Source organism: Octopus bimaculoides, chromosome 28, assembly GCF_046866305.1.
Source record: "Octopus bimaculoides isolate indiv1 chromosome 28, ASM4686630v1, whole genome shotgun sequence".
In the NCBI taxonomy this organism is placed as follows: Eukaryota; Metazoa; Mollusca; class Cephalopoda; order Octopoda; family Octopodidae; genus Octopus; species Octopus bimaculoides.
Window position 1 is genome coordinate 12,068,591 of NC_142955.1, and position 15,298 is coordinate 12,083,888.

Consider the following 15,298-nt stretch of genomic DNA (forward strand, 5'->3'; position numbering starts at 1 on the left):
TGTAATTCACAGACAAATGAATACATGTCAAAAAAGTGGAAGAAATGAAAATCTAAATGAAACAATCAACGTTCAGAGTTGGTGTGTGCAATATATGTTCGGCAAGAAGCAGAAATGCAATATGCTGGCGAGTTGAAAGAGATATGCAACTCTATTGATCATGCGATCCACTAGAGGTCTAATATAGGTAAGTTGCCTTTCAGTGACGCGGAGAGCAAGTGATAGCACACATGAAAATATGAGTGTTACAAGTCTGAGAGAATGCTTTATCGCAGATATCACACTGGAATGGTTTCTCTCTTGTATGAATGCGTTTGTGTACCGTTAAATGATCATTTTGAGAGAATGATTGACTACGGATATCACAATGAAATGGTTTCTCTCCTGTATGAATACGTTTGTGTGTGACTAAGCTTGCATTCTGAGAATAAGATTTATCACAGATATTGCAGGAACGTGATTTAGTCCGTCTCCAGTACACCGTAAACTCAAGTCATTCGGGCCATTTTCAATCCCAACCTTGTCAGGTAACATTGTACATTTATATCTTTAAGTGTAAGTTGTTCCCCTTTACAAGATGTATTTCCTCACTTATCCGATAGATGTCTCTACTGACTGGATTCAGCTTTGTTTTGTTTCTATCGAAAACATTTTTGCTGTTTTGTTTGTTTTCTCTCATGTTCGCCTCATTTTACACACATGTTATGTCTTGTTTGTTACCAAGCATTTGAATATTTAGAGTAAGGATTTAGATTCTATAAATGGAACAATCGAACATTTAAGGAAGATCTGCGCCGAGAAGAGAGCGGATGTTTACGACTGGAAAACTTCCGGTTGTTTTGTCAATATGCGAGGTTACCTTGGCAACAGTAGACTGTTTAGGTAAACCGAAATCCTGCAGTAATAATGTCCGAGTTTCCTCGAGAAGTGCTCATGTGGATCCAGAGTTTGGATTTAAATTCAAAGATCGTCGTTCCAAAATGGTAAGTTACTTCCAGGTCGCGTGGGCGCTTGATAAAAGAATGGGGGGGGGGGAGAGAAAGAGATGGGTGAAGAGAGAAACTAGTTTGTGGGTGTGTGTGTGTTGTTTGTGTGTGTATGTATGTGTTTGTGTGGGTGTGTGTGCGTGTATGTATGTGTGGGTGTGTGTGCGTGTATGTATGTATGTGTGTGTGTGTTTGTGTGTATATGAGTGTGTGTTTGTGTGTATATGAGTGTGTGTTTGTGTGTGTGTGTGTATTTTACATGCGTATATTCAGAGTGAATGTTTTATATTCTTAGAAATGTTAACAACACTCATAAAATGATTTCTAACATAAGAACAGACCACGCATTTTTAGGGTTCAGGAGAAACCCTCAATTTAGTTGAACTCAGTAACCGACGTGACCCACTACGCATTCGCTTGACCAGCTAAAAAGAGCAGCTATATTCCCTTTGACTCACTTAGAAAGGGTTTTAATCAAAGAAATTTTAATTCTATTCTGTAAAATAATATTTAATTAGTTTAAATGTGCACAAATGCATAAAAATAATTTTTAATTCCATTAGACATTCTAAAATAGAATTAAATTTCATTCAATTTTAAAAAAGGTAAAATCGGACAGAACTTATGGGATGACCTGATAATTCAGTCGAGAAGATTACACTACTTGGAACAACTTAGGTAGTATAGAGTGAGATCTTCCCTATGGTGTCTCTAGCCCATGGTTTGGACATGGCTTTATAGGATATAAGCAAGAAGTTCAACAGGGATAACAATGACAACAACTATAATATTAATAACTGTATAGGCGTAGGAGTGGCTGTGTGGTAAGTAGCTTGCTTACCAACCACATGGTTCCGGGTTCAATCCCACTGCATGGCACCTTGGGCAAGTGTCTTCTACTATAGCCTCGTGCCGACCAAAGCCTTGTGAGTGGATTTGGTAGACAGAAACTGAAAGAAGCCTGTCGTATATATGTATATGTCTGTGTGTTTGTCCCCCTAGCATTGCTTGACAACCGATACTGGTGTGTTTATGTCCCCGTCACTTAGCGGTTCGGCAAAAGAGACTGATAGAATAAGTACTAGGCTTACAAAGAATAAGTCCTGGGGTCGATTTGCTCGACTAAAGGCGGTGCTCCAGCATGGCCACAGTCAAATGACTGAAACAAATAAAAGAGTAAAAGAGTATATAATTTAGGTTCAAGGGCACAATTTTTGACAAGAAGGGATCAGTTAGTAACAATGATTTCTGTACTTAACTGGGACTTTATTTTATTGAATGCTGAGGTTGGCTAATAATAGTTGTAATCAAAATTACAATTCTATTAATTAGCAAAGGTATCATAATTGTGCTAATCTGTTTACAGGGACCTTGCAAACGGATATTTAATAGCAGAGATATTTAACAGGTATTATCCTTTTGAAGTAGAGATGACTTACTTCAATAAAGGTTCATCATTGTATGCGAAACAACATAATTGGCAAGAATTGTCAAAGGTATTTGCCTAATACATTTTCATAATTCTTATTTATGTATTCATTATCATCATCATCATCATCGTTTAACGTCCGCTTTCCATGCTAGCATGGGTTGGACAATTTGACTGAGGACTGGCAAGCCAGAATGCTGCACCAGGCTCCAATCTGATCTGGCAGAGTTTCTACAGCTGGATGCCCTTCCTAATGCCAACCACTCTGAGAATGTAGTGGGTGCTTTTACGTGCCACTGGCACGAGGGCCAGTCACACAGTACTGGCAATGGCCTTGCTCAAAATGGTGTTTTTTACGTGCCACCTGCATATTAATCTATTTTTGTTTTTCAGAGTTGTTTTTTCTGAAATACAAAAAAGAAATTGTTGTTGTCATCACTAATTTCAAGCGAAACAAGACATTGTGTACAAGATGAGATGGCTCATGACAGCATCGTTAGCCGTTTACATTTTAGACTACATTAAGACACAAATTAAAGCTATTTCTTTCATAAATATCCATTTTTACTCACTTTTGCTCGAAGAACAATGTCCATCTTACATTTTATCTAGAGATGAGATTTAGTGCCCAAAATCTTTTCTGCTTAAACTTCCTTAACTGTTACCAGGCAAACAACCTTTTTTGAGGACATGGTCCAAAATGTTTTTATGTTTTCAGGCGCAGGAGTGGCTGTGTGGTAAGTAGCTTGCTTACCAACCACATGGTTCCGGATTCAGTCTCACTGCGTGGCACCTTGGGCAAGTGTCTTCTACTATAGCCTTGGGCCGACCAAAGCCTTGTGAGTGGATTTGGTAGATGGAAACTGAAAGAAGCCCATCGTATATATATATATATATATGTATGTGTGTTTGTGTGTCTGTGTTTGTTCCCCCACCATCGCTTGACAACCGATGCTGGTTTGTTTACGTCCCCGTAATTTAGCGATTCGGCAAAAGAGACCGATAGAATAAGTACTAGGCTTACAAAGAATAAGTCCTGGGGTCGATTTGCTCGACTAAAGGCGGTGCTCCAGCATGGCCGCAGTCAAATGACTGAAACAAGTAAAAGAGTATGACAGGAGCATCACCCCAGATGCTGAACTAACTGATATCCTGACAACACATCACAGGTGTTCAGTCATTAATCATTAATGATTATCATAGAATAGACTAGTAAATATTGTGGTCACTCAGTTATTAGTCATGGCTAACTGTGATATCACAGAATAATCCATATTGTGAGTAATCAGTCATTACTCATTAATAAATGTGATGGAATAGAGTGGTATATACCGTTAGTGTTCAGTCATTAATCATTAATGATTATCATAGAATAGACTTGTAAATATTGTGGTCACTCAGTCATTAGTCGTGGCTAACTGTGATATCACAGAATAATCCATATTGTGAGTAATCAGTCATTACTCATTAATAAATGTGATGGAATAGAGTGGTATATACCGTTAGTGTTCAGTCATTAATCATTAATGATTATCATAGAATAGACTTGTAAATATTGTGGTCACTCAGTCATTAGTCATGGCTAACTGTGATATCACAGAATAATCCATATTGTGAGTAATCAGTCATTACTCATTAATAAATGTGATGGAATAGAGTGGTATATACCGTTAGTGTGCAGTCATTAATCATCAAAGATTATCATAAAATAGACTAGTAAATATTGTGGTCACTCAGTCATTAGTCATGGCTAACTGTAATATCACAGAATAATCCATATTGTGAGTAATCAGTCATTACTCATTAATAAATGTGATGGAATAGAGTGGTATATACCGTTAGTGTTCAGTCATTAATGAGTTAAGGTCTATGGCCTATAAATCACGTGTTTATGCTCTTTTTTGTGGGGTGGGTAAAGACCAAGGGTGATATTTTGGGGCCCTAGAATCAAATAAACACAAATTCTTAATTCTTTTATCAGACAAGGTTAGGCCACCGTTCTAGTTCATTGTTACCTTGTTTTATCCTCAGGTTAGCTCTGATTGAGCAGACTTATGACTAATGCCATTCTAGCCTTGATCATCCAATCTTTTTATCATGAGTGATGAGTGACTACAGTATGTACAACTATACCACACTTATGAATGGGTTTATTACAAAAATATTATAAACAATTATATACAGTCTTTAACATAGAATATACACTGTTATATACAGCTTGCGATATATGCAATTATATTCAGACTATTGTTTACTTTGTAAAATGTTTTGCATTAGGGAGAGAATCCAGCTGTAGAAACTATGCCAAGGCAGACAGTAGAGCTTGGTGCAATCCTCTGGCTTGTCTGTTCATGTCAAACCATCCAACCGATGCCAACTTGGAAAATAAATGTTAAATGATGGTGATGTAGCATGCAATAAAAAGTACACAATGACTATAATACAAAAATTCAGTTCTATATTTAAGAGATGAGGAATTATGTACATTATTTACAATTGATGGATATTTGTCCTCATCTGGTTTGTTGTTAACACAACATTTCGGCTGATATACCCTCCAGCCTTCATCAGGTGTCTTGGGGGAAATTTTGAACCTGGGTTCTCATTCCTAAGGTATTTTTCAATGTTGTTGTTATTATTATTATTATTATTATTATTATTATTATTATTATTATTATTATTATTATTATTATTATTATTATTATTAGATAGAGAGATGAGTTCTTAACTTTTGTATACGATTGCCAAATTCCATCACTAAGGTAAACATAGCTGACGTAGTCCATCACTACGGCCAACTCAATAACAGAAAGTGCAACTCGAAAGTAACTTATTTATTGGTGCTTTGAACAATATTTCGGCATCTCATGTGCCTTCAACAGGTTCAAAATTAAATAAATGTCAGTCTAATTCATTTTTTAGTTTATATAGAGGACTGGAAACTCAGCAGAAATGTAATAGATAGAGAGATGAGTTCCTAACTTTTGTATACGATTGCCAAAATCCATTTTGGCAATCGTATACAAAATCGTATACAAAAGTTAAGAACTCATCTCTCTATCTATTACAGTTCTGCTGAGTTACCAGTCCTTTATATAAACTAAAAAATATTATTATTAATATTATTATTATTATTATCCAGGTCACTGCCTGGAATTGAACTTGGAATCTTGGGGTTAGTAGCCCGCGCTCTTAACCACTACGCTATATACCTTAGGAATGAGAACCGAGGTTTGAAATTTCCCCAAGACACCTGATGAAGGCTGGAGGGTATACCAGCTGAAACGTTGTGTTAACGACAAACAAGATGAGGACAAATATCCGTCAATTGTAAATAATGTAAATAGAATACAAAAATTGTATTATATAAGTAAAAACAAATAAAATACTGTTGTATTGCTGAAAACTACATCTTCAAGTTTTACTTGCTCCAGTTTCCATGGAATGTGCTATGAGTGAAATTAAAGATCCAGGAACACATACACATTGCAGATGAGGGAATTAACCATCTCTAAATTGGCAGAATGATACAAGCAGTGCATTGCGTGTTGTGAGCCATGGATTGGAACAAAACCAGAGCCAGGTATTGAAACCGCATCGCAGCCGCAGCTCTGCAAACTTACCCACTACAGTACCAACCGACTACATGTTATTAAAACATATTTAGTTATTTTCCCGAGGTGAACTTGGAATTAAGTTTCTGCTTATCATTTCAGTTTTTCAAGAAGAAGAAATTTGACATTTCCCAGACATGTATTGATGGAACTATGTTCTGTAAAGAAACACAATGCATGCAGATGATGCAGCTTATATACAAAATACTCACAGATAGAAAGTAATTGCCATTATTATTATTATTATTATTATTATTATTATTATTATTATTATTATTATTATCATCATGATGATCATTGTTGCTATCATCATCATTACCACTGTCACCGCTGCTGCTGCCATTGCCACTGCTGCCACCACCACCACCACCACCACCACCACCACCACTACTGCTACTCGTATTATTTTGGTTTGGCTCAGGGTAGGTCTTATGCCTGGTAGGAATTATGTGGATAGCGGGTATTTACTAGTAACCTTAGATATCCATAAATTTTCAGCAGTCTTTCAAGTGCTTAGAACCCTCCTGATAATCCTTGCTGTCCCTAAGAGACAAACTTCCTGTAGGGGCTCTACTGGGCATTCTATTCCAATCTCCTTCAGCCATTTGTCTGTATCTTTCCTTACAGTTCCCAACGCACCAATTATTGTAAGTGCAGCCTCTACTGCTCAGATGCTCCAGATTCTTCCTATTTCAGATTTTAAGGGTTTGTATTTGTTTTGTTTTTTTTCCTCTTTCTTTGCAATCCTGAACTCAAACGGACATGATGGGTCAATAAGTAAACAACTTCGCTTTTCCTTATCTATTATCATTATGTCTGGTCTATTATTTTCTAACTTCTTGTTCGTTTGAATAGAAGAATCCCACAAAATCTTACATTCCTCTGACTCTAGGACTCTTTCGACTCGATGATTCTGCCATGTGTTTCCTTTTCTTCACATCCCCATTTCTGGCACAGTTTCCAGTGTAAAACATTTACAGCCTGGCTGTGCCACCATTTCTTATACTCTTCCTGTGCCAACTTGGAGCATTCTACCACAATGTGTGCCACTGTCTCATTCCAAGTTCCACAGGCTCTTCATTTTTCTGATACATTCTGTCCATATATACTTCTTCTTAAGTTGTTTGTTTTTATTGTTTAATCTTGAGCTGCTTCAATTAGACTATGTTTTTTTCTTAATTACCTTTTTTTAACCAAACCCAGGATTTTGTTTTACAGAGGCAAGGGGAATGAGTTCCTTTCAAGTGTTGGGTCTCACAGAGGCAAGGGGGATGAGTTCCTTTCAAGTGTTGGGTCTCACAGAGGTAAGGTAGCTGAGTTCCTTTCAAGTGTTGGGTCTCACAGAGGCAAGGGGAATGAGTTTCTTTCAAGTGTTGGGCTTAATGGAGGCAAAGTGGCTGAGTTTCTTTTGAGTGATGGGTCTCACAGAGGCAATGACCAAGACCTTTGGCATTATGTTGTGCTTGAGAAGATCCACCAAGCTAAGCAGAATGTGTGAATGTGTGTGGTTGTAATTTTTTAATGTCCCTTTGTAATAATTTTGTTTGAATTGTCCAACATAGTGATCCAGTAAAATTAAACAGTACAATAATCCAGTGTTATTGATCCGGTATATTGATCATCCAATGATATAATTCAGTTTTATATTTGACCAAATATTTATTTATTTTGTTTTTAACTTTTCAAGATGGCCATTCAGTGTGGTGTCACCTATTAGCGACGATCTGTGTGATTATGACTATCAGATGCGTTTACCGTTACACGCTCAATCAACAGCTACAAAATCTGTTAAGAATAACATAATGTTTACAGAACTATTGGTTTACCCTAATCAACTATTAAACGCCAGAAAGGTGAGTCAGTTTCCCTGGTACTCAAACCTTGTTTTTATATTTTGTTTAAAACTTGCAAGTCTTTAGTGAAGTATTGTGTGAGTTTTCATAAAAGATGGTACAATATCACTATGATGATATGAGGGTAGTTTTCCTGGCTATGTAGATATAGTATTGTAAACTATCAGTTATTGTTTTTATAATAATGATAATAATAATAATAATAACACTCACCCTCTTGAGTATCGGCTAATATTTATGCCATGTTCAATATTATTATTATTATTATTATTGTTCAGTAGTTTTATTTTTATAACGTGCTTTCACTTCACTACCGAGCGCAGCTCTGTGTGCCTTGGGTATGTGCTGTGGTTTGCTGTGATGCTCTTATGGTTACTGTATTGAAAGTGTTTTGCGTAGGATGTGTGCAGTGCCCAGTAGTGCAATTTAAAAAAAATTTTTCAATTTTTATAACATACAGAAAATTGCACTATTGGGCACTGCACACATCCTACGCAAAACACTTTCAATACAGTAACCATAAGAGCATCACAGCAAACCACAGCACATACCCAAGGCACACAGAGCTGTGCTCGGTAGTGAAGTGAAAGCACGTTATAAAAATAAAACTACTGAACAATAATAATAACAATAATATTGAACATGGCATAAATATTAGCCGATACTCAAGAAGGTGAGTGTCGTGGATTTGAGTTACAACCCAATGATCACTTGAGTGAGTGTCGTGGATTTTAGTAGCAACCCAACGATCACTTGAGTGAGTGTCGTGGATTCGAGTGGCAACCCAACGATCACTGGAGAGTTTTCCAAAAATCAGGGTTTTTATAACTACTCATACACGAATCATAGAACCGTGACCCCGTGAAAGATTTCTTCAACGAAGTTCAGAATTCGTATATGGGCAGTAATTTTTAACCAATGAGAAATCAATAATTTCTCATGTTCGGGCAAATGAACTTATGTTCTCTCTCCGCCTCTTATGAGTTTGCTACAATAATAATAATAATAATAATATCGAAAAATACCTTAGGAATGAGAACCCAGGTTCGAAATTTCCCCAAGACACCTGATGAAGGCTGGAGGGTATATCAGCCGAAATGTTGTGTTAACAACAAACCAGATGAGGACAAATATCTGTCAATTGTAAATAATGTAAACAATGTATCTGAAGATCATGTCTCATCACTTTGTCCCATGTATTCCCGGGTCTTCCTCTTCCACAGGTTTCTTCTACATCTAGAGATTGGCACTTCCTTAGGCAACTATCTTTACTCATATCCATTACATGACCATACCAATACAATCTCCTCTCTTGCACACTACATCTAACACCTCTTCTACCTGGTTTTTCTGGTAAACATTTACATTCTGTTGTACAAGCACACTGATACCATACATCAACTGAGCATGCTAGTTTCATTTCTTATTTATTCCAGCAACTATCTTTTCAGAGCATCGTCCACCAATGTTAATTTGGTTACTCTAAGGACCCCCTTGGACACACACACACATGCATATATATATATATATATATACATATATATATATATTTGAAGGTTTGGAGGTGATGTACAGAAATTATATAGAAAAATTTTTTTTTAATTAAGGTACTCAGAAACCTGGATGTTTGTACATTTACAGATTTTTATTAATGTCACATATTAAATGAAGCGCTTTTCACCTAGTCGTGTAGGTTTTTCAAATTGTTTTGAGAAAACATCCTAGCGGGTCTCTTTATATAGTTTTATTGAGTGTGTAGGAGTGGAGAGAGAGATATATAGGATAGTAAAAAGCGCTTCATTTAATATGTGACATTAATAAAAATCTGTAAATGTACAAACATCCAGGTTTCTGAGTACCTTAATTAAAAAAAAATTTTTTCTATATATATATATATATACACACATACTTACACCTACAGATAATATATATGACATATTTATTTGTAACTCTGCTTGTGCTCATGTCTGCATGTGTGTATTAAGAATGAATATTAAATGGAACCAGCAGAAAGTAAGGGGTTTCCATTCTCATCCAAGGCTCTCAAGAAACACACACACACACACACACACATACACACACATACACACACGCACACAGATGTGTTTTATGTGTTTCTATTCAATATCCAAATAATTCTTCCTCTTTTTTTTTTTTCTCTAGGCACAAAAAATTATAGATCGTCATATGGAACTGAGACTGAAAAAACGTGTAGAGGATCCAGAACGATTCCATGTCCATCCTACTCTTGGTCAACAGACTGTACGCCAACAAAATATTGTGGCACACAAGGAAGATGTTGAGAAAGCTCCTCTAAAAAGTTTGCTTGCTTTTTTTTTTTTCTTTTAAGAAATTTCAGTTTTATCCTCCTCCTCATAATCATCCCCACCATCTGCTTTTTGCTATTACCATCATTCCTATCAGACTCCACCCCTTCCTTTCCATCATTATCACCACCACAACTACCAACAACAACAACATGAGCCATATAATCAAGGTGACGCTTATCATTAATACCTTTGTCATTGCCATCATAGCATTTACAATTACTCTTTTACTCTTTTACTCGTTTCAGTCATTTGACTGCGGCCATGCTGGAGCACCGCTTTTTAGTCGAGCAAATCAACCCCAGTACTTATTCTATTGGTCTCTTTTTGCCGAACCGCTAAGTTACGGGGGACGTAAACACACCAGCATCGGTTGTCAAGCAATGCTAGGGGGGGGACAAACACAGACACACAAACGGAAACTGAAAGAAGCCCGTCGTATATATATATATATATATATATATATATATATATGTGTGTGTGTGTGTGTGTTTGTGTGTCTGTGTTTGTCCCCCCACCATCGCTTGACAACCGATGCTGGTGTGTTTACGTCCCCGTAACTTAGCGGTTCGGCAAAAAGAGACCGATAGAATAAGTACTAGGCTTACAAAGAATAAGTCCTGGGGTCGATTTTCTTGACTAAAGGCGGTGCTCCAGAATGGCCGCAGTCAAAAGACTGAAACAAGTAAAAGAGTAAAGAGTATATATACATATACATATATACGACGGGCTTCTTTTCAGTTTCCGTCTACCAAATCCACTCACAAAGCTTTGGTCAGCCCGAGGCTATAGTAGAAGACACTTGCCCAAGGTGCCACACAGTGGGACTGAACCCGGAACCACGTGGTTGGTAAGCAAGCTACTTACCACACAACCACTCAAAGAAACAGAAAAAAATACCCCAGTAAAATTGACGGGGCAGTTGTGTTGCTTACATAATTTAAAAGTTGCTCCTCACACACACACGTATTTACATACATACATTAATGGATACATGATGATGGCTGTCCACTTGTGACTGAGGGGCACTGTCAATGACCATTGCCCATGCAAAATGCTTGCAGTACCCATGCATGAAGTTATTGCACCAGCAGTTAGCTTCACCCAGGTCTGTGTCTGCTGTTTCTGTGCTTAGCATGGTGCTCTCTTATGCAACAGGGCATCAGATGGGTGCCTCATGGGCGAAGGCACAACTTAAACTTTAGGTCCAATAAGGTTTGCACAGTGCCTCACAGTTCCTCTAAGCATTACTTATTTCTTTATTGCCCACAAGGGGCTAAACATAGAGGGGACAAACAAGGACACACAAAGGGATTAAGTCGATTACATCGACCCCAGTGCGTAACTGGTACTTAATTTATCGACCCTTAAAGGATGAAAGGCAAAGTTGACCTCGGCGGAATTTGGACTCAGACAGACGAAATACCGCTAAGCATTTCGCCTGGCATGCTAACGATTCTTATTTCTTTATTGCCCACAAAAGGTTAAACATAGAGGGGACAAACAAGGATAGACAAAAGGATTAAGTTCATTACATTGACCCCAGTGCGTAACTGGTACTTAATTTATCGACCCCGAAAGGATGAAAAGCAAAGTTGACCTCGGCGGAATTTGAACTCAGAACGTAACAGCAGACGAAATACCGCTAAGCATATCGCCCAGCGTGCTAACATTTCTGCCAGCTCGCCGTTACTCTCAATGTTGCTGACATGATCCATAGACAAGGCAGGCCAAGATATCCAATTGCAGTATGGGTTGCAGGCTCAGGAATGTAGGAGTACCATTATCTCAATTTCAAACAAAAGATCACCAAAATATACATTGCCATTCTCTGTATATCTTGTTTTTTATCAGAGTGACCTTCACCTCGAGACAAGCTTTAACAAAAGCTGAGGGATATCTCATTACCTGTGGTCTTCTAGCATATCAGACACCAGCCCCCAATTTCTGAGGGTCCATTGCTTGATAGTCATTGAACCTACACTCATTTCATCTGTCCTTTTGACAGGTCTCTCAAAAACTTCCTCACAAGTGCTAAATTACCTCCCACTATTCCTACATCACCAGTCAAAAAGTGTAACCACCCTAACTGCAGGACTTGTATCAACCTTATTGAAGGTATAACATACAATCAATCTTATTGAAGACTCGACATACAAATTCAAATCAGGACAGATGTTTTAAAAACTCACTTTACATATTCTTTAAGGAATTTAATATATGCTATCAAATTTAAGGAGGTAATGAAGATTACATAGGTCAAACAAAGATTACTCTAAGAAATAGACTGACCATTCACAGACAACAATTACAAGACTCCAGTACTTGACAGATTCCATTGAGTGGACATTTAGACATTTGTGCTCAAATTACAGGTCTTCTCACTCTACCTATGTTCAGCAAATGCCACAGGTGAAGCATGGATAAACAAAGAAAACACTTTTACACAAAAGTAGAAACCAAGATTTAACAAACTTTAACACAATCCATACACAAATAACTATTCACACACACAACTCATTCTGCTACTTAACATGAGGAACCTACACAACTAACAACCTAAACTTTAGCCACTGGACTCAACACAAACAACTCTTGCCCACTCTCCCACTAGACACATTAAATTTGGAATGCCTTGATTGTAACTAAACATATTCATTCTGCCATGTCGGACTTACCTTTAGGCACAAAATATACTAACACGGACATAGTGGGGGAACATACAAAAGGTTATAAACTTAAACATGCGTTCATTCTCTACAAACACATGACAGAAAACATTCAGAGCATTGATTGTTTGGACATGTTCAGTCAATTCTGTCAGCCTTAATTTATGATGCCAAATATCATCCCTAACACATGGATATAGTGGGGAACTTACAAAAATTTCTAAGACCAGTCATATGACTATCCTCTACCAATCAAACCCTATTTCAAACATATACTAATTTGAGCCATGAGCTCCCTATAAAAATAGGTCAAGCTTCAAACACTAGTCAGAAGCAAGACAGCAGCGACTTAAGCCACGTTTTTCTATTTGTAATCTTTGAAAATCAGTGTAAACTGTAGAACCAGATAAATCTTTAAATATATCAATAAAAAATATTTTAACTATTTTCAGTGCATTTTCAACTTCTATTTTTCCTATATTTCTACCACTGTAGAGTAAAATAACATTATTTTATATATATATATATATATATATATATATATATATATATATATGTTGGCATTCCATCTGTTATGACAATGTGGGTTCCAGCTGATCCGCTCAATGGAACAGCCTGTTCGTGAAATTAACATGCAAGTGGCTGAGCACACCAGCACAAGTTTCATTCTTCTGATACCCAGTGTTTCTAACATCCAACCTGTTCATTTGTACATGCTGACATGATACATTCTCTACCACACATGTGCACCTCATAAATTTCCATCTGCAACACATTCTACACTATCAGAATGCATATCTCATTATGTAAGTTGTAACTATTCATGGGTGTATGTGTGCATGTCTCTGTCCTTCCGTATGGTTAACAAACTCTAACTGTCATTTGTATTTTCAGAGGCAGTTTCAGACAGCATTAATGATATGAATGTTCGGTTTAAAGACATCAAGCTCAAACAGCCATTCATTACCCAATTACAATGAACTAATTAAGCAAATTCCAAGAATTGCTTTCTCCAGTAGATTGTGGGTAATTAGAGAAGCATATGGATCTAAATACATGTACGCACCCACAGGAATAAATAAAGAATTTTTATTTAAATGCTTTCTTTCTTAATTTCCATTTTTAAAAATTTAATACTATTGAATTTAAATAATTCTTCTTTGGTAAAATTTCAAAAAAATTTGAATTTTTCCCGAAGAGATATATATATCAGGTCATCCCATAAGTTCTTTCTGAATTTTGAATAATGAAAACAAGTGATCAAATGTTATATTTAATTGAAATTTAATCATCAATGTACTTTTCCTGATTATCTATGACTTCCTTCCATCTATTTAAAAGCTTTTTAATCCCATCAATGTAAAACTCTTTTGGTTTCAAAGCGAAGAACTCTGAAATGTCAGTTTTGACCTCCTCCTGGTTTGCGAAAGTTATGTCCACCAAATGATTCTGTAAACTATGAAACAAATGGTAGTCTGAAGGAGCAAGGTCGGGAGAATGAGGTGGATAAGGAATTATTTCCCAACCAAGCTCTTCGATCTTCTGTGATGTGATCTTTGCAGTTTGGGGTTGCACATTGTCCTGATGAAACATCACTCCTTTTCAATTCACTAAAGCGGGTCTTTTTTCTTCAAAGCTTGGGTTCAAACACTCTAATTACTGACAGTAGACTTGAGCATTGATTGTTGCATTAGGTGGTAACAATTCAAAGTGAATTACTCCTTTGCAATCCCACCAGATAAAGAGAAGAACCTTTTTCTCATGAAGTTCCCTTCTTGGTTGTGGTTGAGCTTTTTCCCTTTTACCAAGCCACTGTTTACAATGTTTAACATTTTGATAGAAGATCCATTTTTTGTCACCAGTCACAAGTCTATTGAAAAAGGGTGGAATGAGTGTGCAAGAATGGAGAGAAGAGCAGATGTCAACTCGGGATTTGCATTTGGTTTCAGACAATTCATGAGGCACCCATTTTCTAAGTTTAGGAACCTTTCCAAGTTATTGATGATGATGATGAACAGTTGTATGGTTTGAACTAAGCTTTATTGCCAGTTCTTCAACTGATAATGCAGGATTTTCTTCAAGTAATGCCTCAAGGAGCTTATCATCAAACTCAACTGGACGTCTTGTTCGATCTTCATCTTCAAAGCTGAAATCTCCACTTCTGAATTTTGCAAACCATCTTCTGCAAGTTCTTTCATTCAAGCATTCTTTCCCATAAACTGAGTGTATGTTTCGAGTTGCTTCGGCTGCAGAGTTTCCTTTTTTGTACTCATAAAGCATTATGTGCCTTAAATGTTCTTTGAACACTTCCATGTTCGAAAGGGTTTTAATCAAAGAAATTTTAATTCTATTATTCTGGAAAATAATATTTAATTAGTTTAAATGTACAAAAATGCATAAAAATAATTTTAAATTCCACT

At 36.8% G+C, this 15,298-nt stretch overlaps 1 protein-coding gene across 2 annotated transcripts; it reads left to right on the forward strand.

Annotated features, from left to right (window-relative positions):
- The first annotated feature begins 396 nt into the window (after positions 1-396).
- Positions 397-13,976, forward strand: LOC106884145 (spermatogenesis-associated protein 4). 2 transcript variants are annotated; one of them, XM_014935377.3, is made up of 6 exons: positions 397-983; positions 2,353-2,482; positions 6,132-6,250; positions 7,717-7,882; positions 10,046-10,202; positions 13,773-13,976. In XM_014935377.3, exons 1-6 carry the CDS (start codon positions 907-909, stop codon positions 13,856-13,858), a joined length of 735 nt encoding a protein of 244 aa, XP_014790863.1. In that variant the 5' UTR covers positions 397-906; the 3' UTR covers positions 13,859-13,976. The 2 variants fall into 2 exon arrangements, with proteins under 2 accessions (XP_014790863.1, XP_014790864.1); XM_014935378.3 differs by lacking the exon at positions 2,353-2,482 and having other exon boundaries at positions 624-983.
- Positions 13,977-15,298: the final 1,322 nt, after the last annotated feature.